At 39.9% G+C, this 20,404-nt stretch overlaps 1 protein-coding gene across 1 annotated transcript in view; it reads left to right on the forward strand.

Moving 5' to 3' along the window:
* Positions 1 to 20,404, forward strand: part of ksr2 (kinase suppressor of ras 2) — a 121,468-nt gene that overhangs the window by 84,982 nt on the left and 16,082 nt on the right. The window contains exons 6-15 of the mRNA XM_084728368.1: positions 1,051 to 1,120; positions 2,414 to 2,497; positions 3,314 to 3,399; positions 5,075 to 5,095; positions 5,378 to 5,487; positions 8,696 to 8,864; positions 9,759 to 9,800; positions 12,938 to 13,007; positions 18,893 to 18,941; positions 19,859 to 20,220. Coding sequence (XP_084584494.1) covers positions 1,051 to 1,120; positions 2,414 to 2,497; positions 3,314 to 3,399; positions 5,075 to 5,095; positions 5,378 to 5,487; positions 8,696 to 8,864; positions 9,759 to 9,800; positions 12,938 to 13,007; positions 18,893 to 18,941; positions 19,859 to 20,220 — 1,063 coding nt within the window. The remainder of the gene's footprint in view (positions 1 to 1,050; positions 1,121 to 2,413; positions 2,498 to 3,313; positions 3,400 to 5,074; positions 5,096 to 5,377; positions 5,488 to 8,695; positions 8,865 to 9,758; positions 9,801 to 12,937; positions 13,008 to 18,892; positions 18,942 to 19,858; positions 20,221 to 20,404) is intronic.

Here is a 20,404-nt window from a genome sequence, read left to right on the forward strand (position 1 = left end):
GCATGATGCACTTTCTGAAATGGCCTATGACTTTGTCAGCATTTTTCAACATGGCTATTTTGTTATTGAATTATTGGCAGCCGGCACACCATTACAGTGTGGTATCATCTCAGTGCATTTCCACCACATCTAGCCGCCTTCACAGGCAACTCTGTGTAGGCTGCCATTCTCACCTGGTATTAAGAGGTTGCGCATTAATGTAACAGGCCGCTCAGTCATTGCGAGCACTAATGGACCAAGCGAACGTTTTTTTGTTGTGAAAACCTTTTGAAGCAATAGTGCCTCACAATGGAATCCAGCTAGCATCGTACGAGGTATCTGCATCTAAATAAATGCAAACAATTCAAGCAGGTGGTGCGGACAGGACCTTGACAATTTGATTGTGTATTCAGCCCATAGGCCGGAGAGAGTGCGCTAGAAAGGGTCTGTCTCTCATTGTGTTTCTCATATGTCTTTGTTGTCCAGGTAATTTTGTTTTCTAACCCTAACCACACACAGGACTCAGTATGCTAACCCTGGTCTCTGGTATCTAGGTTTAAACATGAACCATAGCCCCCATGTCCACAGAAAGTGTTGCCTACTTGACACTACTCCACTGTACTGTAGTACTCCCTCAACGTAGCTTGTCATTAGCAGTGCTATACCTGTAGTTAGGATACAACACACACGTAGGAGCTCTATCTATCTATCTATCTATCTATCTATCTATCTATCTATCTATCTATCTATCTATCTATCTATCTATCTATCTATCTATCTATCTATCTATCTATCCATCCATCCATCCATCCATCCATCCATCCATCCATCCATCCAATTAGGACAACATCTCATTTATATTCCTAAGTTTACGGTCAGTCATGACACATTGTGTAAATGATACAAGTACATACAGCTGATTAAATCTGAAACCAAAATGTTTGTTGCTACGTAATCAGTCCAGTCCAGTCCAGTCCAAAATTGAATGTTTAATGCAAGACCTTTAGTCATTATTAGGGTTTAACTAAAACAAATGAAGAACATAACAACCTCCTGTCTCTTCCACTCCAGACACTCTCTCAGTGCCTCGCTGGTCCCCGCAGATTCCCCGAAGAGATCTGGGAAACTCAATAAAACACAGGTAGGCCTGAAGGAAAGTGTGTGGGTGAGTGTGTGTGTGCGTTTGCCTGTGTGCATACGCTCATCTGCGACAGAATGCCAGTCCAATTAGAAAAGGGCCTCTTGCATAACTCATCTCAATTCTCTTCTCTCTTTGTCTGCTTTTCTCTTTCTCTTTCACCCTGCTTGACTCTAAACGCTAGTGATCTAAAAAGTAAAACAATACCGTATTAGTTGTGGGATCTCAGCAACCTTCAGAACGTGGGTGTTCTGCCTGCCGAAAGTCAGCGAGGTGGAGAGAGAAGCTCTAAGCCTCGTTATACGCAGCCAAACTGAGCACAAGTATAATTTATCTAGAGCCGTTATTTGAAGATCAAGTCTGGTTTTAAGAGAAATGCCATTATTCCTTCCAACAATCTCCTTGATGTGCCAATTTGCATATTTCTAACGTGTGCCCTTGATCGCATTGTTGGCCTGTTAAGATAAGTGCATTTGCGTAGCTGGTACACAATGCACCACTTTGGCTTTAGAGCCTCCGCTGTGCTGAAAGACTATTTTTTTATGCAGAATCTGCCCTTAATGTCACATCACCGCTCATATTTGACAGCAGAGTCCACTAAAAACTCCGTCAGGGGCTGGATTGAGTTGTGCCTCTCAACTGAGGCGAAGGAGGGGCCTAATAAAGACATTTGGACTCTGTCAAACTACATTAGTCACCTGCCATTAGCCAGCCAGCGGCGCTGCTGGCACCCAGGCGTTGCATCAGTAAATACATACGTGCTCAAACCTCTCAGTCAATCTGTGTAGGGAATTGGTTACCGCTGCGGAGCACGTTGTGGATTTGTTTGTTTGAAAAGAGACGGTGTTGGACCCTGTGAGAACAGCACAGGCCTCTGAGCTCCTATCTCTCGGACTGATCGTTGTATTGCTGTAAACCTTGTGGCCTCTATCCTGCGCTGCAGAGCGACTGCGTAAGACGTTTATTCGTACAGGGTTACTGAAAGATGAAAATGAAATGGGCCTAAATTAAATCAGTAGGTGAAGGAGATTAGGAAGGCAAACACTTTCACAGAAGTTGCTCCTTCAGGCATTTAATTATCCTCGCAGAAAGGTTACGTAGGGAATTTGAGGCCTTCTTTTGGTAAAAGCTGTTCGTCAGAATGAGAGAATGTTATGAAAGGTATAAGGTCAGAAGCAATGTTCTCATGGTAATCCACAGCTGTAACATGTCATACAGATGTGCAACTAGCTGGAAGTGATGTCCTGACTTTTTTTTAAATGTTCTTTATCGCACTCTCCCTTCTCTTGCCTGCAGGTTTTCCACAAAGTATTGGATGTCCCAGACATGCATAGTATGTGGAAAGGGAATGTTGTTTGGACTGAAATGTAAAAACTGCAAGTAGGTATCAAGATGTTTTTTATCTAAAGGGATAGTTCAGATTATTTGAAGTGGGGCTGTATGAAATATTTGCCAGTAGACAGTGTATTAGCTGTGGTAGATACTGGTTTACACACCCCCGATTTGGAGAAGCAGGAGAGGCACCAGCAAAGAAGCTAAGCGATGTATTGCTGTGGATGTGGTGTCACTTTGATATTTTAAAAAGACAGTTCGGATTCAATAACACAAACAAGCCTCAGATCAAGGTCGTGGGCTTTGAGAGAGTGGTATTTGGCTTGTATAACGCTGGTTTCCCATCGGAATAGGTTGTCTGATGGCAAAGTAAAGCTGTGAAAATATTCTAAATAAAGCGTATGCTTAATGATGTACCTTTTTTAAGTGGCTAAAATACCTTTTGTTGCTGGTCTCTCTACTTCTCCAAACTGGGAGCATACGACTGACATTTACTGTAAATAATACACTGATTATCGATAAGTACCTCATACAACCCCATTAATAATCCAGACCATCCCTTTAAGTGCCATTTGTTGTCGTAGCAGTAGTGATTTGTGTCTGATCGCACATGTTCACTGATATCTGTCATTACTTTAACAAATTTATTGTGTCATCTCACTTATTTTCTGTTTGTTTTTCTGGGTGTCATGAACCCTCTTGTGTTTATCTCACTTGAATAAATTAGCAATTTTAATCTCATGTCTGTTTTTCTACACGTAAATGCTCCCAATTTGCATAGGTTTCATTGCCGGGTAAATAAACTAAAATAATAACAACTAAACAAACACTAACCAAATTTTCTGCCCCTTTGCATCCACTCAGGCTGAAGTGCCACAACAAATGCACCAAAGAAGCCCCACCTTGCCATTTACTGATCATACAGCGAGGCGGACGAGAATCCCTCAAAGGTATTTTTTTAATGTAGCATTTCAGTTTTCATGAGCAGATGGATGGTTTCCTCTTTGTAATGGGAGTATGTTGTCATTTCTAGTTATGATTACAATTTGAAATTAAGTAATTACTTCACAGTTACTAATACCACAGTCTTTTTGGGAGACAGTTAGTTTTCAGTCTCACAGGAGGTTTGATGAAGGGTTGAGCGGTTTATAAAGTTTGTTCAGACAGAAAGCAAAGTGTATTTTCACCTTGTGTCATTCACAAATTGACTGCAGGACTGTTTGTGCAGTCTGTGTTGATTCCCCCCCACTGACTACACAGATGTTGGCTCTAAGCGTGCTAGACACTTAAGCACAGATTGTGTACATGGTAATGTGCCTGTGTGTGTTTGTGTTGAGTTCACCTGAAACTCCCACTCTGTATGTAATTTCTGTCTAGTCGCTCAGCTTTTTTCCTGTCTTCTCTGAGTTTTTGAAGAAGAATCTTAATGTTCCAGAATAAGCACACATTTTTCATGCTTCTGTAGATGCATCTTCACCTTAGTTTGCATTATATCAAGCAAATTTTTGTCTAATCTTGCCAACTTTGTGTATCATCATACTGCTGCAAAACTGCCTTGCGTTCTGTCTGAACGCCCCTTGATATGCGTTAGCTTGGAGCAGGGTTTTGAGGTGTGAGAGAGTGGTTAGTCTGTGCCAAAAGGGTTGTAATTTCAACACTTGACTGATTTACATGTTGTGTCTTAGCTGCCAACTAGCTGCCATTAGTTTTGCTTATATTCAGCAATCGCCTGGTTTTGTTCAGAGGGCGTGTGAACCTTGTAACTAAATAGTGGTGATGGTACAGCAGTGATGGGACTTCTGGAGTGTGTGCAGTCATGGTGGCTAATGTTGAGCTAGGTGTTGACGGTCAGTAAATACCTCCAAAATCTAGGCAAGCTGCTTGCTAACTTATGTTAAATCATTATAGTTGTAGTCCATGTATGACGGACGTATCACAGTAGACAGGGATTATGGACATAGGAAAATTCAGAACTTCCTCAATTTAGCAAAAAAACATTTTATGCCAGCTTGAGGTGGTTTATGCCTTTTTTTTTTTTTTTTTTTTTTTTTTTAAAAGAGTTAATGCGGTTAATGGGAAATGGAAACACCTTTTCCACATAACTTCTGATGATGAACATTTAATGCCCTTGACTTTCTTTCTTCTTCTTCTTCTTCTTCTGATTTCAAGCGCCTTGTTGAACACTGGTCATTAGCTGAAAACTATCCCAACTGAAGGTCATTACTGGCCCTATCAACCCAGCCTGTGCCAAAGACATTGTAGCCTAAAATGAGTTGTGTTTATGCCTTTATGTGGGTGTGAGACCAGTGGTTTAGGGCCAGAACATGATGATTATTCATACTGTATAAGGAATGCATGTGATTCCTTGTCACAATGAGGGAATGAGACATTTTCTTTCAGTTGAGGCCTCCTTTAAAAAAAGTGAAAGAGCCTCTGCTGGTCTAAGCAGATAGAAGGTTATCGGCTGATTAATTAAGCCACTTAGGTTTGACAAATGTGACTGCGTCATGCACTGTTTGTAGAGACACAGACTGCACTGAAAAAATTTCCCATTATCTGCTATCAGAATTGAGATTCTTTTGTTCTTTCTCTGCCTTCTCTCCCTCCCTTACTCCCCCAAATAAGACCACCAAGGAACAACTCAAGGTAAAGAACACTAATTAGACTTCTACCCTGCTTTAGTGAGAGAAAGTGACAGTTTTCTTAATGACATAGTTTGCTTTAAGGAAACTTTTTTTTTCTTAACGAAGTGTCTGTATGTGATAACAAATGGATGGTGTTCAAGAAAGGGCAGTTTGTTCATTTTTCACATTAGAAGCAGGGCCTGATAAAGAGTTTCTCCTAATTTCCCTAAAGCTATTAGGCAAGTATTGCTTAATATTGCTCTCCCACAGTGCTTCATTGTTCTTCTCTGCTTGTTTTCTATAGTAGCTCGTCTGGTACGGACAGAATCAGTGCCATGTGACATCAACAACCCGCTCAGGTACACAGACCTGCACATCAGTCAGACGCTCCCCAAAACCAACAAAATCAACAAGGTAAGGATGAAAAAATAAACGGTGTATTACAATCTGTATGTAACCTGCCCTACATATCACATTTCTTCCATTTTTGGGGCAGGAAAATGGTTATGAGTCATCCCACCTTTCTCAGGGGATCATGAAACCATACAAAAATATCTTCAGCAGTATTGATGTCTGCTCAGTTGGATTTGTTTTCATACAATGAATATTTTGCTGCCAGCACATCTAACCCCACGTCTAGACCGCAAGCGTGTCAGACGCACTTTTCACTCGCATAGATACACTCTCATTTTAATCTATGCAGCCGCCTGTACCGGCCCTTCAGCTGCATCTCATGGGTGTAACCGCGACATGAAGCCTTTATTTACGCTTCAGGTCTATTTTTTTGACAATAAGTGCATGAATACGAGGTTGATGCCAAATACAAAGGCACTGAATAAATATATTTATCTATATTTTGCATCCTAAGTGGAGCAGAGTGTGCATCTGAGCCAGACAGCAGCTCACACTGCTCTGGTTTATAATCCCATAGACTCTTCCTTCACTTTACACAACAGATGGGAAGCAAGACACAGAGACAACTTCAACTTCCTCTGCAGTATTTGGGCAAACTGTAACATTCACTGTACATTAACTGCCTCTCGACTTCACTGCTCAACTTTAATCCCTCTCCTCTGATCACCAACACCTGACTGTCCAGAGTGCAGCCACCAGCACGCTCTCTTTTGCTCAGCCACTCACTTGCTATATATGCACACACACGCTTGCCTCATATACATTGTGTTGATGGAAAAATATATCAGGAATATTCACACATATCAAAAGAAAACTGCACACTGCATGGATGGTTTGGCTGCTCATTTGCAGCATAAGCTTTGAAATGTGTGCACAAAACGGAACCAGTGAAAACTGTCATTACATCAGCACTGCCGTCACTTGACAAATGATGTTTGCAGTCTAGAAACGTGATAACAATTTCTCAGTTCCAGAAGAAAAAAACTTTATCGCAAGATTCTCGCTGATGGAAATCTTGATGATGGAAATCTTGATCTGGATGTGGACGAAAATTTAACAAACCATTAGCTAAGAAAATATTCATTTTTATTTGATATGTCCATGGACTGCACTTTAATTTAACCTTTGGATGATTAATTGAGACTTTAAAGGATGCATTTCACAGTTTCTTTGTGGAATTGGGCCAGTGTGGCGTGTGCAGATGGTGAGCAGTGCTCTTTGTATCTAGGAGCTCCTGCTTGTTTGGTTCTACATTGTAGTAACCTATTTATTTAAACGCAATCAATTATTGTGACAGCAAAAACTGGGAAATTACAACCCAGGTGGAAAATAACTAGAATGTGCTGCATTAAGGGCCATTGTTTAGTTGATCAAACAATCATCCCTCTTCTTTACCATTTGAAGCTGTGTTTAACACCTGAAAATCTCAGCATCTGGTTAAATTATAAATTACTGGTATTGACTGATGACTCAGTCGCTGTTGATAGCCCCCCTTTTTTAGCTTCCACTGAGTTCAACACCGCACTTGATGCAGTCAGGATTTTTATTTATTTTTTCATTTATTTATATTTGAGCATGACGTTTAAAGATTGTTTAAAGGATTTAAAGGATACCAAAGAGACAAACATGTATGCTTTCTATTTCAGTTTGTCAAATTATTTATAACTTCCTGTGGCTGATGTTGATTTCTAGTTGAAGTCCTAACTATTATTTCAAATTCTCTTTACTTGGGCAGAAAAGATCATAAAGGACTGTATCAGTGGTTGTACAACAGTTTTAGCTCATTCATTCCAAATTGTACATACTTTATATCACTTCAGGACATTTTTCAAAGCATACCTTAAATCCTCTGATTGATTTCCCTCCTGCAAACAGCCATTGATTTCCCTTCATTTCAGTCGGCTGTGAAAATCAACTTGCAGAGAGTGCAAACTTTCTTGAGGAAGATAATGCATCAAATTGAAAGTGTGCTGTCTTTATCTTTTTGTTATGTTATCATCACAGTACTGTTAATGTAAGAGCTGGGATAATTTGAAACCTCTTACTGTTTTCCTGCATTCAAAGATGCTCTGATATTTAAGCCTTGGCTGCTGAATAGAAGAAAATCATTTTTTTTTTCCACAACCAGTGTTTGCTTACTGTTTGTCCTTTGGATTATTTTTTTCTGATTATGTAATTAATAAGGTAGCGTCTCTACAATCAAGAGAGTCTTATTGAAAAAGGTGATTATTTCAGAGTTATTACTGAGAAATCTGTTGATTAGACTCCATTATGAAATAATTATATTTATTTATATATTATTTTAGTTTAAATTGGAAGTCTAGGCAGTGGTCTGGATGGAGATCAAGCTGTAGCTTGAGTTTAAAAAAAGAGACATCCCCCAGAAGTTACATTCTCAGCTGAAGTGAACTGCACAGATGTGAGCAGATTGGTGCATTAAAGTTCAGTCTGGAGCTGAATGTGTTGAACAGAGGAGGTGGAGCTGGCATAAGCTGCCCAAAGAAGAGCTGTTTTACATTCTCACAGTAAAAAAGATGAATAATTAACACTCAAATATGATGGGAGTAATGCATGTAAATTCATTTTCATGATTCAATTTTAGCTTGGCATATTTTTTGGATAGTGGGGGATCCTTGAATGCACCACTAAAAGGGAGTTTTAAAAATGCTTCCTGTTGGCAACTGCAACCCGACAGTGATAACATAACTTTGTCAAAAAAGTAAAGGCAGCATATTGCTCATTGTGATGGATTGCCTCTCTCAGGCAAGTTTCAAGTCCCTGCGAGTTGATTTTCATATGGAACTGAAATTAATGAAAACCAAGTGCTGCCTGGAAGGTAGAAAATCAATCTAAAAACTTGTGGTGTGATTCAGAAAGAGGCCAACAATAAAGTAGAGTGCAGGCATTTGTGGTTAAAGGGTCATTCCAGTATTTTTAAACCTGGACCCTATTTTTTTTTTTGCATGTTTTGGTTGTATAAATGACTAATAGGTACAGAAAGTTATGGAATTGGCACATGGCCTCAGCTGGCATCTACCGGATGCAATCTACTAGACCAATTCCAATACTTTTGGTACCTGGTATCAAAATATATAAAAGTGGGGTCAGTAAAAATACCAGAATTACCCTTTAACAGACTAAAACTTGCAAAATCACTAGCACTGATGTAAAGCTTCTAATGATTTCTCTCTTCTCTGTCTCTTCCCAGGATCACATCCCAGTCCCGTACCAACCAGACTCCAGCAGTAATCCCTCATCCACCACCTCCTCCACTCCGTCCTCCCCGGCTCCTCCCCTGCCCAGCAGCGCCACGCCCCCCTCGCCCCTACATCCCTCCCCGCAGTCAGCGCGACAACAGAAACAGTTCAACTTGACAGGTATTAAATACATTTAAATATTTGACAGGGATATCACAGGGTATGCAATGCATGAACATGAGCCGCGATGTACAGTTTGAGAGGATTTTTAAGAACACATCTGATGTCCATCTCAAATAAACATACAAAAGGTCAGAGTTGTCTTTTTTTTGACTTTCTGAGTCGAAAATCTGACCTCAGGGGGCGTAGGCCTACCAGTTGAAATTTCCAACTTCCAGGTTCAAAAGGAATGCATCATGAGGCACAACAGTGCACAACATGTTCACAATGACAATGCTATTATGCTGATGTTAAGCAGGTATGATATTTACCATGTTCACTGTCTTAGTTTAGCACGTTAGCATGCTGGTCATAGTCTTGGACAAATGGAACATTTGACTTGATGATGGCACTACATGAAAAGTAAAGAGGAACATCAAATTCTGGATTTGCACCCAATTTCAAGAAATCTATCCAACAATTGTGGAAACATTTCAGCAACCAGAACTCCAAATGTCAACTGCATGACACTGCTAGAGGAAAAGTCAAGACATCATTAAAGTCAGTGGGAACCAGAAATGTCTGTGCAAAATTTAATGGCAATCCATCCAATGTTTTAGTCTGGACCAAAGTTGTTGACCGAAAGCAAACCCCAGAGGAAGCATGTTTAAAAATATTTATAAAATCTTTCCTAGAATATGTGCAACTCACACACAAATGAATGACTTTTCTTAGCCCAGTTTATTTTCAAAATAAGACTAAAGCACTGTATACAGCATTCAAGGCTAATTTGTGTAAAGCCTGTGCTAAAAAGCCTGTGTGAAAATCGTGAATAAAAGACTTGAGTTGGTTAATCAACATTACTCCACATGGTTTCAGATCAGACTCCAGCTCTCCTTTTGTCTCTTTTTGCAGCCTCCAGTTACTTCAAATACAAACAACAGTTCATCTTCCCAGGTACGTAACTCATAATTGATCATTACCCACAATGCATTGCAGACCAACCCAGGATAACTACGGAAGAGGACGAGGTCTCTTTTGATGTTTTTGGTGATTTTCATCTCCTCACCTTGGCCTGATTTAAGACTCTCGACCCCCCACACCCACTTATGGCTTGTCTCATTTGGGCGTCCTAATGATTTGTCGATGCCCAGACTCTTTGCTTGTGCCCACAACGGTACCACACAGTCTTTGCTCATTTGGCGGGTTATTACAGGCTGTGACAACCTGGAGTGGTGTGAGGAAAAGAATGAGATGTAATTGAGATCTGGGGAGGCAGGTTTTTAGAAATGCATAAATATACAGCACACAGCGTGGGTCCTAGGTTCTGATTATTATAGCCGTGCATTCTGTTGTCTGTTTTTCAGCTAAATTATAACACCTACCTTCATAAGCTGCACAACAACATGGTCAAACACACCATTTATTGTCAGTCCAATCAATCTAAAACCATTATCCTGTAAGTGGAACTAATTCTACATTCACGTCATAATAAATTTACTGTAAATGCTTGTTCTTGTTTAGACAAGAAAAGAAAAAACATTTACATAAGCCTCCCAGGGCCAATTACAGCGTGATTTAAAATGTATTCATTTGTCTTCACACAAGTGCTCATGTTAGGTCTCACTGAGGGTATCCTTGCATTCATTTTTGGGTAGAAAGTAGGAATACCCGGCAGAAGCTCTCACAAGGATCACAGACAGATCGACTGGCTCAGATTCACACCACTGGCCGATTTAGAGCCTCCCGTCCTCCTGGCTCGCTGGTCTTTGGAGTAAATCCATGCAAACATCCATGCAGGCTACACACAGAAGACAAAAGCACGTCCTTCTTGCTGTGAGGTGACGCTGCCAGCTCCTAATGCACCATGCCACAAAGGGAATGTTTTTTTTTTTGTGTGTGTATGGCTCCCACTTTGTGTCTCAAATTGTGAGAGTGTGCCAACACAGGCGTCAAGCGTGGCAGCGAGTCCTCTGACGTCTTTCAGAGGTAGATACAACTCAACAGCTGACCTTACTCATCAGAAATAGCAGAGAGAATCCAACCTGCTGTTTTCTCTTTCTCCGATAATGTGACATGCTGTATGTGCTTTACATCCTTTCATGGTGATCAAATTGAATCTTTCTCTACAGGCTTTAAAGACACATACTGTGAGGGTGCAGCATATCACATCACTGAAAATCAACACATATATTGTATCTTTGCATATCACAGAGCCAGAGTCACCATTTTCACCATGGAGACATTTTCTACACTGATTGATATTTCCATACAAATTATGTCAAGAAAAATACATAGCAATTCAGTATGGTTTGGAAGATGTTTAAAATTGTCCATTGTGCAGCTTATATTTTCTTTGCTGCATTCAAACAAATTGCTTTCTAATGCAAACCTGTTGCATAGAAAATATAGTGTTTCAATCATGAACATTTGGAATTAAATCCACAATATATTCACAATGTATCATATTATATGTATCGTTTTATTGCTTAATACTCTGGAGTTCAGTGCCTGCCAGACTCCATTGACATATTGCTCAATCTAACCTTATAACTTGAATTTTGTGAATTCATATCCTTCTGGTTTTCTCTTTGTTTCTCTGTGCAATGTACAGCACTGTAAAGTCATCAATAACAATTTTCCTAAGCTGCTGACACAGCTGGAGCATGAATGCAGTGCATGCTTGGCACCACTGTTTAGAGAACAGTGTCATTCACTGTGGATGCTCACATCAATATCATTACAGTTATTATTTCAGTAATCACTGGTGTGGACGGACCTTTAAATCGGGGTTAGTTTCTAAAATCTTACCAGGACACTTCCAGTACCTCACAAAGTGTGAAGAAAAAAAGTTTAGTTGAAAATATTTTCTGTGAGCGCAAAGGTTCGAAATGTATCAACTAATAATCCAACCTTTTTCAAGCACTGTTAGTTGTTTTTTTTCCCAATGATTCAACCAAGATCACTACTCCAGATGTAGTGGATAGTAGATTTTAGACACCTGACACCTGGCCAGATGTAAGAGTGATGTATATGCAAAAACCCATGCATACACTTTTTCCCACACATAAACTGCTATTGATAAAAGAATTTGATCACTTAAAAGCACATTTATAAACTTAATTTTAAATTAATTATGAGTGATGAATTTTCACTTTTTTTTACTTTCCATTCCATTTCCGTTAATGATCTTTTCAAAGCACTTTATAAAGTCTGTTTCAATATGAGCTCTATACATTAATCATTGATTATCCTTCTGACGTTTAATAATGATGATTGAGATATCACTGCGATGATGAATTATGCATGGGATGAATTAGTGGTATGGGTGCTATAAATAGCCCAAACCATGCATAACGCTTTCACGTAGGGAAAGCTGTTCTGATGCTGGCTGGTACAACACAACTGGTTAAAATGTATTTCTTCTTCTTTGCCATTCTTCTCATTTACATGTCTAATAAGTGATGGAGCAGGTTCAAGTATCGATATGCAAATGTATGGAAATGAGGTTTGTGCGCGTCTTGTCTGAATCCGCAGTGATCAAGATTTTTAAAACAGAATCAGGCATGTATGCATCTATAAATCTGCTTAAAAGAATGCATATGCATATGCATATTTATTGTGTGCCTTTGTGCATACTCTCAGTTGCAGCTGTGAATCTACACAAAGTTTTATGCATCTGGTACCTGTCCACTTGCATGACCTCCAACCCTTGTCCAACCCTGCTAAAGCTGCATTTGTATTGGATGCAGGTGGTCAAATACCTTTGATGTAGGTTTTGACATATAGTTCAGCATTAGGCTTCACATACTGATAGCAATACTGAAACACTAGATGGATGTATCATAGAAACCCTGATTCCAAATAAGTTTGGATGCAGTAGAGATGACTTTTGCTGCATGTGTGTCACCAAACAGGAAAAATGTAGGAGAAACACAAGCTGCCCAAGCTGTTTTTGTGGGCTCTGTAGTATCTACATCAATCCTACCTATGGCTGACATATTCCACTTCCTTTCTAAAACACAGAAAGCAATATTTAATACTGAATGCAGCGTTGTTCTTATTTGATGGTTTGATATTTTGTGACTCTCCAGATGTTGCTCCAGAAGCTCCTCCAAGCAGAGCACCACAGGTCATCCTGCACCCTGTCCTGTCTGAACCTGGGTAAGTAGAATCTATTACACAAGTAATTCAATAAAACCACATCTCTACTTTTAAAGAAATAAAAAAAAGTGCTTCTGATCTTCATCAGACTTATGTCTCCTCTCAGTCATCTCCCTCCACTCTGCATGCTCCCTCTCCTCTCTGTGGCTGCTGGTCAGAGGCCAAGTCAGACTTATTGGAGCACGGATATTTGGGTGACAATTTCAATGCGAGGGCCGACATGACGAATACTCAGAGACTAATGTTAGCATGGCCTTTAGTTCACGCTACACTTGGGATGCCAACTGGATTTCCACTGGCTCTTTGAGGAAGCCAGTGGTCACGGGAAAACAACCGGAAGAGGAGGAGGAGTGATGAGATGCCTTTCGACCCAGATGTTAATTAGATTAGGATGTCAATCTATCACAAGAAACAGGGCAAGAGAACCTCCATCTATAGACAGATGGTCAATTGTGATGAGACATGGACCATACCCATAGATTGTAATGGTTAAATCAATAGCAAATAACGCTGTTAATTTTATTTTTTAAATATCAACATGGTCTTGAAAAGGTCCTAGATAGAGGAAAGCAAATGTTATGAGTTTTTTCATTAAGGTATAGGGCACGGGGCAGCACATATTGGTATCTTGATTTGGAAGAAAAATATGTATTTGATGTCTTCATGCCATGTTCCACGTTCCACATAGCAGCTGCCAGCTTGGAGATAAAAATGGTAAGCCACGTCTGGAAATAACAATCAGAAGAAACTATAGGGTAACAAATAATGGCACGCACACATCACAGTAGGCTCCACATGTTTGAGGTGTAGGGCTACATTCATTACCATATAATTATGATGTAACAAAGATTATCTTTTGTATGTTCAGATTATATTTAGACACTGGACTGTTAAGCTTCTCTTTCAGTTTTGCATAGAGTGCGACAAATGCAGGAATTTCAGTTCTTTAAAACAGCAGGTCAAGCCAGTACAGGTTAATCTCTATACACACACACACACACACACTGGGTTTTATTGTGAATGAGTTGCAGCTGTGTAGTCAGTTGATCTCCAGGGGAGGGAAACTCAGTGAACACAAGATGGTCATTTTTATTTGGCAATAATAGTCCCCTGTATGAATGTATTATGTTATATAAGGAACATTTTCTATTTCATTGGGTGGGTGGACAGATTTTGTCCTCAGGGTGTCATTTGCCATCCCCTCTATGGGTGTATGGGCAAGTAATATCTGTGTAGCTCATCGTGAAACAATTATTTTGTTGTCAATCCTTCAACAATTACAACTCCCATGTGGCTTTGACAGCTAAGACCTCGGATATAATTGTGTTGTTTGCTAACATAATAATCCTGGTGTAATTTCACAACAGTAGTAGAATAGATACTCATTTAACTACACACTGATTTAGATACCCCTTGTGTTTTAACTTCTTCTTCTAAGCTAATACATTATCAGGCTGAGGCTAGTACAACATAGACTGGTTTGCAGGTACGGCCTGGTCTGATTCCCAGGTTGTCAAATAATGACGCTTATGCCTCTCTGTGTCTCAAACCATCCACGTCAGGTAACATAGTCAAAAGAGCAATGGAGTGCGCATATGGAGCAAGTGGGGTGGGTGGGTGGATGGATGGGTCAAACAAACAGAGAATTTACACTCTGGATGCCAGGGTTTGTGTCCTGTGTGAATCCAAAAGTCACAGTCATCACATGAGATGCAGTGGTGTCTAAACCTAACCAGACTGGTACCATTTCACAACGTTAACCAAGCATTAAAGAGGCTTTCTGGCAGCGTCTCATACAGACATTAGATGCTATCAGCATGAGATGCCGAGTATCAGGTCAGTGGTCAAAGTTAAATCAAAGATCTATTACAATAAGTGATAATTTGCCAATACGTAATGTAACGTTTTTAGTTTAAATAGGTAAAGAAAAAACATTCAGTCTGTATGAATCTGGTGACCATGACAGCCAGGTTATTGAATCCAAAGAGTGAGAGGGCAATGAAAATATAAAGAGAATATCTTTTGTTTACTTACCTTGGACAGGTTTGTGTGTCATCATTGACCTCATGGATGACATTGATTTTTCATGGATGTACTCCAGGCAGAGAAAACTATTTACTTTCCATTTTCTTCAAGGTTACAGGTTCAAGGTTCAGCTCCTTTGTCATCATGCAGGATCGCACAATGAAATGCAATTACGTCCCTGTTCACACTACATATACTTTACATGTTTTCTCACATTCTGTGTATGACATTGTGGTTGTAAGCCTGAATGCTTTTAGGACTAACTTGCAATCACATCATGAATTGTTGCAGTAAATGGGGACGTGTTCAATCTGTCGGTTTAAGAAGTGTTGTCCTTAACAGTCGCTCATTCTGCAAGCTAAGTGGGAGAATATGAATTTCCCCACTGGGATCAGTCAGTAAAGGCATCACATTATTTACCTTGGCTTTCAAAGAGCTAAGAAAATAAACCATAGTGTAAATGAAGCAGCCACATGCAACATTTAGAAATTACATAATGAAGACGTGTCTTGAGGAAAAGGGTGAAAACATCCATGATCATCTTGAACTTGTGTCTTGTCTCTCGAGACTCCATTTATAAATATATCTCTAGATGGACAGTTTCACCGTTTCAATATTTCTCCTTTTCTCACTCTCAGTCTCTGGTTCTCTGCTGTTTGACGAATGTGAATACATTAGCGCGGTTATGAAACCCATATCCTCTGATTTAATTAATGCTATTGTCCCTCCTTTCCCACATCTTTGTATGCTCTTGCAGTGGCAGCTGGCAGATTTCTCCAGCTTTAATGGCCTCATCCCAGGGTTAATGAGGGCCTGTCTCAGACCCCAACACCCGGCAGGTACCCCTCATTAGAGCAGAGATCGAATCGCTGATAGGGGCCCTCGGCGCCACAGGAATCACATATTATTTTATACGCTGCCTCACCTGTGGTCTTTGCCCGGGAGTCCACAGTTGCTTTGCGAACCAGTGTTAATATACCACAGAGAGGTTGCGAGAGGTTACACGCTGATGTTACACAGCCAGTTATGCGGACGGAGGAGGATGGGTTGAAGTGGGTTCATTTGTGTCGTGTCCTTGGCACCCACGGTGTGGGTGATGGTGTCCATGCCGGGGTCAGAAATTAATAAGGGCCGAGGGCGCAAATGCACTTGAAAGTTCATAAAACGACGGTGAAATTAAAAATTAGGGTCAGAAACTGCCAGCAGTAATTAAGAGTGCCCTTTTTATACACTTAATCCTGCTCACATTTTATTCATTTATCTGCCAAATAGTCTTGATGTGAATGTGCTCTTGTCACCTGTGGACCACTGCAGGTGATCCACAGCATAAAGTCTCAGGTTCAGTAAGAAATATTACCAAAGAAAATGCCATCTTCATAACAACAACAAAAACGAACATGCTTTTAAAAGGATCAGCAAATAAAGGTTGAATAATGGACTGGATGGAAACCAGGAAAGGGAACTGTAACTATTATGTTCTGTAACGTCAATCACCTGTTCTGCAGTGGTTGGAAAGAAATGTTAATGATTTAAAATACATCAAATATAAGTGTGAAAATAGTTTCTTAGTCATGTTGAAAATGGAGGAACCTTACTCTGAACAATGGGATTGTGCGTCAGCAGAATGTCTCTTGTCTTTGTTGTCTTCGTAAAAGAAGACTGAAAAGGTTACCTGCTCACAAAATCAATTGTGAAGGACAGTACTTTTTAAACCGATAGATTGTGAATATTTTTCTCAAAAACATCTCCCAATTTCCACTTCATGTGATGCAAAACTTTTTTTAAAATTTCTCTTTGTAAAAAAATAAAGATGTTTCTGAACCACAATCTCTTGCACAAATGAGAAAAATGTTTATAGTATATGTAGTGTAATGGACACTACAGCATTGCTGTTGTAGCCTCCTTCATTATGTAATTTTGTATTGCACAATGGCAATAAAGTTGAACTGTTCACCTTAAACCATGAAGAAAAATCAATAGAATAGAATAGTATAGTACCAAAACCAAACCTGCAAGTTTTTCCAACAAAAGGCTTTCTCTTACCATTAAACACTAATTTCATTGGCCCTTAACTCTTTTCTTTTCCTTCAAAAGAAAGAAAAAAGTGGTCATTGATCAATTTGGATTCAATAATCTTGCTGTCACAGTCAAAAGATTCAAACAATATTTGTGAGAGGCTTTAAGACATGAATGGTTTGTTCTTTGCCACTTTAATCAAATTATTTAGTGCCTTTCGGTCCTTTGTAATGCAGCTCTACACAAACAAAGAAACACTACATTACATATTGGCAAATTATTAAAATTCAGCCACGCAGTTTTATTACGTTGTGTTGAATTTCTCTGGTGCACAAAAAGACTAAATTAATGAGAAAATATTTGAGGATTCAAAGTTAAAATTCTCTGAACTATACCAGACACAGGTGCAATCAATAAGCAATCAATTCAATTAAGTTGGACATCTCAGCCTGCAGCCATCAAGGTCCACATGTAGACATGGCCTGATTGATCGCAGGTGTGGACCCAGTAAGCTCTGCCACCAATTACCTGAGCATTTACACACAATCAATCTGGTTTTAAAGGGTGAACTCCACCAATTTTACACATGTCAGCAACAACACACGTGTTTACAGGTCTTAGGGAGTACAGCTGTATTGTAAAAAAAAAAAAAAAAAAGTTGTATAGTCTTCTGTGGCTCTGGAAGGAACTCTGTGATGTCACTTGAGTCAGTGTCCATTGATTCTGAAGACCACAAGTTTGACGATGAAAACGATCTTGGGGTGTGTAATTAGAAAGAAGTGGCCGGCTCCTCATGTCTGCTTGAGGCTACAGAGTCAAGGCTACATCAACTGCTACTAGCATAACACACTTGAATATCTGTGGTTGCATTGTGGGTAATGTAGATGCCAGGTTTTGAGGTGGTCTAGAAGGGAACCTTAGATTTGTGAAACTCTCACACATGCACACAGTAGCGCTTGACCCAGCAAATGAAAAATAACACCAAGACCAGCAGACAGAAATGTCTTTGTCTGTGTCAAAACATCTTCTTTGACTCTATACATAAAGACAAACACGAGCAACAGTAGGTCATGTGGCTACAAATGTAAGAAAGAGAACAGTTATAACAGAAATTAGTGCACCCCACTGTTGTAGACATTTGCAGGTAAGTCCTAAAGTGACAAATCATGCTGTTGTAGTCTATTTGACTACAAGGGACAAAGTTCATTTATTTATCATGTTACAACACAGTGTTGTATAGCTAAATGTTAGTTGCAGCCCCATTATGCTGCTCGTAAAACAAGAATTACATAAACAAATGAATAAATAAGTCATTAAAATTACCCATTTTTTATGGTGAAGTACAATAACAGACTTGGGATGTGCCAACAGAGGAAAGACATGCACAGTAAAGAAACAGCTCAAATCCCACAAGAGTTTTGCAAATCTTGCAAATCTAAGGTTCTCTTCTAGACACAACCAGGTTTTGACAAAGAAAAAGAATGCATGGAATTAAAAAAAAAGGACGATATCTCTGGTTTTGCTGCATAAATGTTGATCCTTAATTCACAAGTTAATGACAATCAGTCACTAATAAAAATATCTACACTGAACAAGATCCATCTTAGCTGTCTGTTGCCTTCAATGATGTCACTCCACAGGTTGGGCAAGGGAGACTAGATGTTGCGATCTTCCTAAGACAGGTCAAGGATCTTTTGAAGGCATCGCATGTGGAAGGCCTCCAAGATGTTCATATGTTTTCTGTATGGGGTCCAAGTTTCTGCCTAACAGAGCAGAGTGGAGGCACGTTCCACATTGTACACAACTGAACATTTTATTTCTGCATCTTTTCTTTTTCCTTTTAGGAACGAGGGCAACCCTTTACTTCAAATCGAAGTTGAACCTACATCAGATGTGAGTCCTTGGCTTGACCTCTCTGTGTGACCTTTGCGATGCTTTTGAATGTATAAGCTTTTCATTAATCCCGTTACAGTTACTTCTCCACAGTTTTGTCAGTAATATCAGTGCGAAATTTCTTGTGAGTCCTAATGAAGACAAAGCACAGCTCTCACCATCACTCGCCACAGTCATTTGCGTTGTTCTCTCATTTAGCATAATTTAGCTGAGCTCTCAGAGGAGCCTCCAGGTAAGTTATGCGTCAAAAGAAGGAAAAAAACTCAGCTTCACTGATCGTCATCGCTGCTCCTGTAACAATGATATATTTTGAGAAAATGTGATGCAGATTGCCTTGAATAATATTCCAGCAGGCATCTTCGAATAGGTCATTTACACTCCTGCAGTACATTATATTTAAAATCAAATCAGACTAAATCAGCCAGTTTCTCCTTCTGGCTGTTTTTCCTTTTCATAACTTTCCATTTTTTCAGTAAGGGCCTAAACAGCAGTCTGTATTTCAAATACACACAACTTGAGAAAAATCAGATACTGATTTATATATATGCAAGATATAAGTATGTGTGTTTTATATATCAGAGCACATTAACAAAATATTATGACTACATATTTATTGATGACGTCCATTAAATTAAAACTCAGAAATAAAGATAGAATCATTGTGTGCAGCCCGTCATCAGTTAAACAGCTATGTATGTATCTTGCCAATGAAATTCCTATTTAGTTTGGAGGAGGTTTTAGCAGATTGTCACCCTCCCGCTGCTGACTGGTATCTGTCAGACAATAAGCATTTTGCATCTCAGTAGAATACTTTAACACCACCTCTTTGTGTTGTGTAAGGGCATCGCCATACTTGCATATCTGTGAAATGCAGGTTTACAGCTACCAATGAACCTTTAAATTTTGCCTTATCGCAGAATGAGGAGGGCAACGACGAGGACTCCGGTGACGAGTTTGAGGAGATGAACCTGTCGCTCCTGTCGGCTCGCAACTTTCCACGCAAGGCCAGCCAGACCAGCATCTTCCTGCAGGAGTGGGACATACCGTTTGAGCAGCTGGAGATCGGGGAGATGATCGGGAAGGGGCGCTTCGGCAAAGTTTTCCACGGACGCTGGCACGGCGAGGTGGCCATCCGCCTGATCGACATCGAGCGTGACAACGAGGACCAGCTCAAGGCCTTCAAGCGTGAGGTGATGGCCTACCGCAACACTCGCCACGAGAATGTGGTGTTGTTTATGGGCGCCTGCATGAGCCCGCCACACCTGGCCATCATCACCAGGTAAGGATAAAGATGTAACAGATTGTGTTGTACAGAAAGCTGAAAAAATCAACTCTACAGATGTTGTGTTGTCATCTTAGAGTTAAGTGTCTAGAGTGCTTCTACAGTTTCCTGGAAAAAAACATTAACCATTTTTCTAACAGTTTTGTGTGCTAAATGCAAATTTTTAGCACCTCCATTTCCC

The sequence above is a fragment of the Lutjanus erythropterus genome, chromosome 10 (genome assembly GCF_056507025.1).
Source record: "Lutjanus erythropterus isolate fLutEry1 chromosome 10, fLutEry1.hap2, whole genome shotgun sequence".
In the NCBI taxonomy this organism is placed as follows: domain Eukaryota; kingdom Metazoa; phylum Chordata; class Actinopteri; order Lutjaniformes; family Lutjanidae; genus Lutjanus; species Lutjanus erythropterus.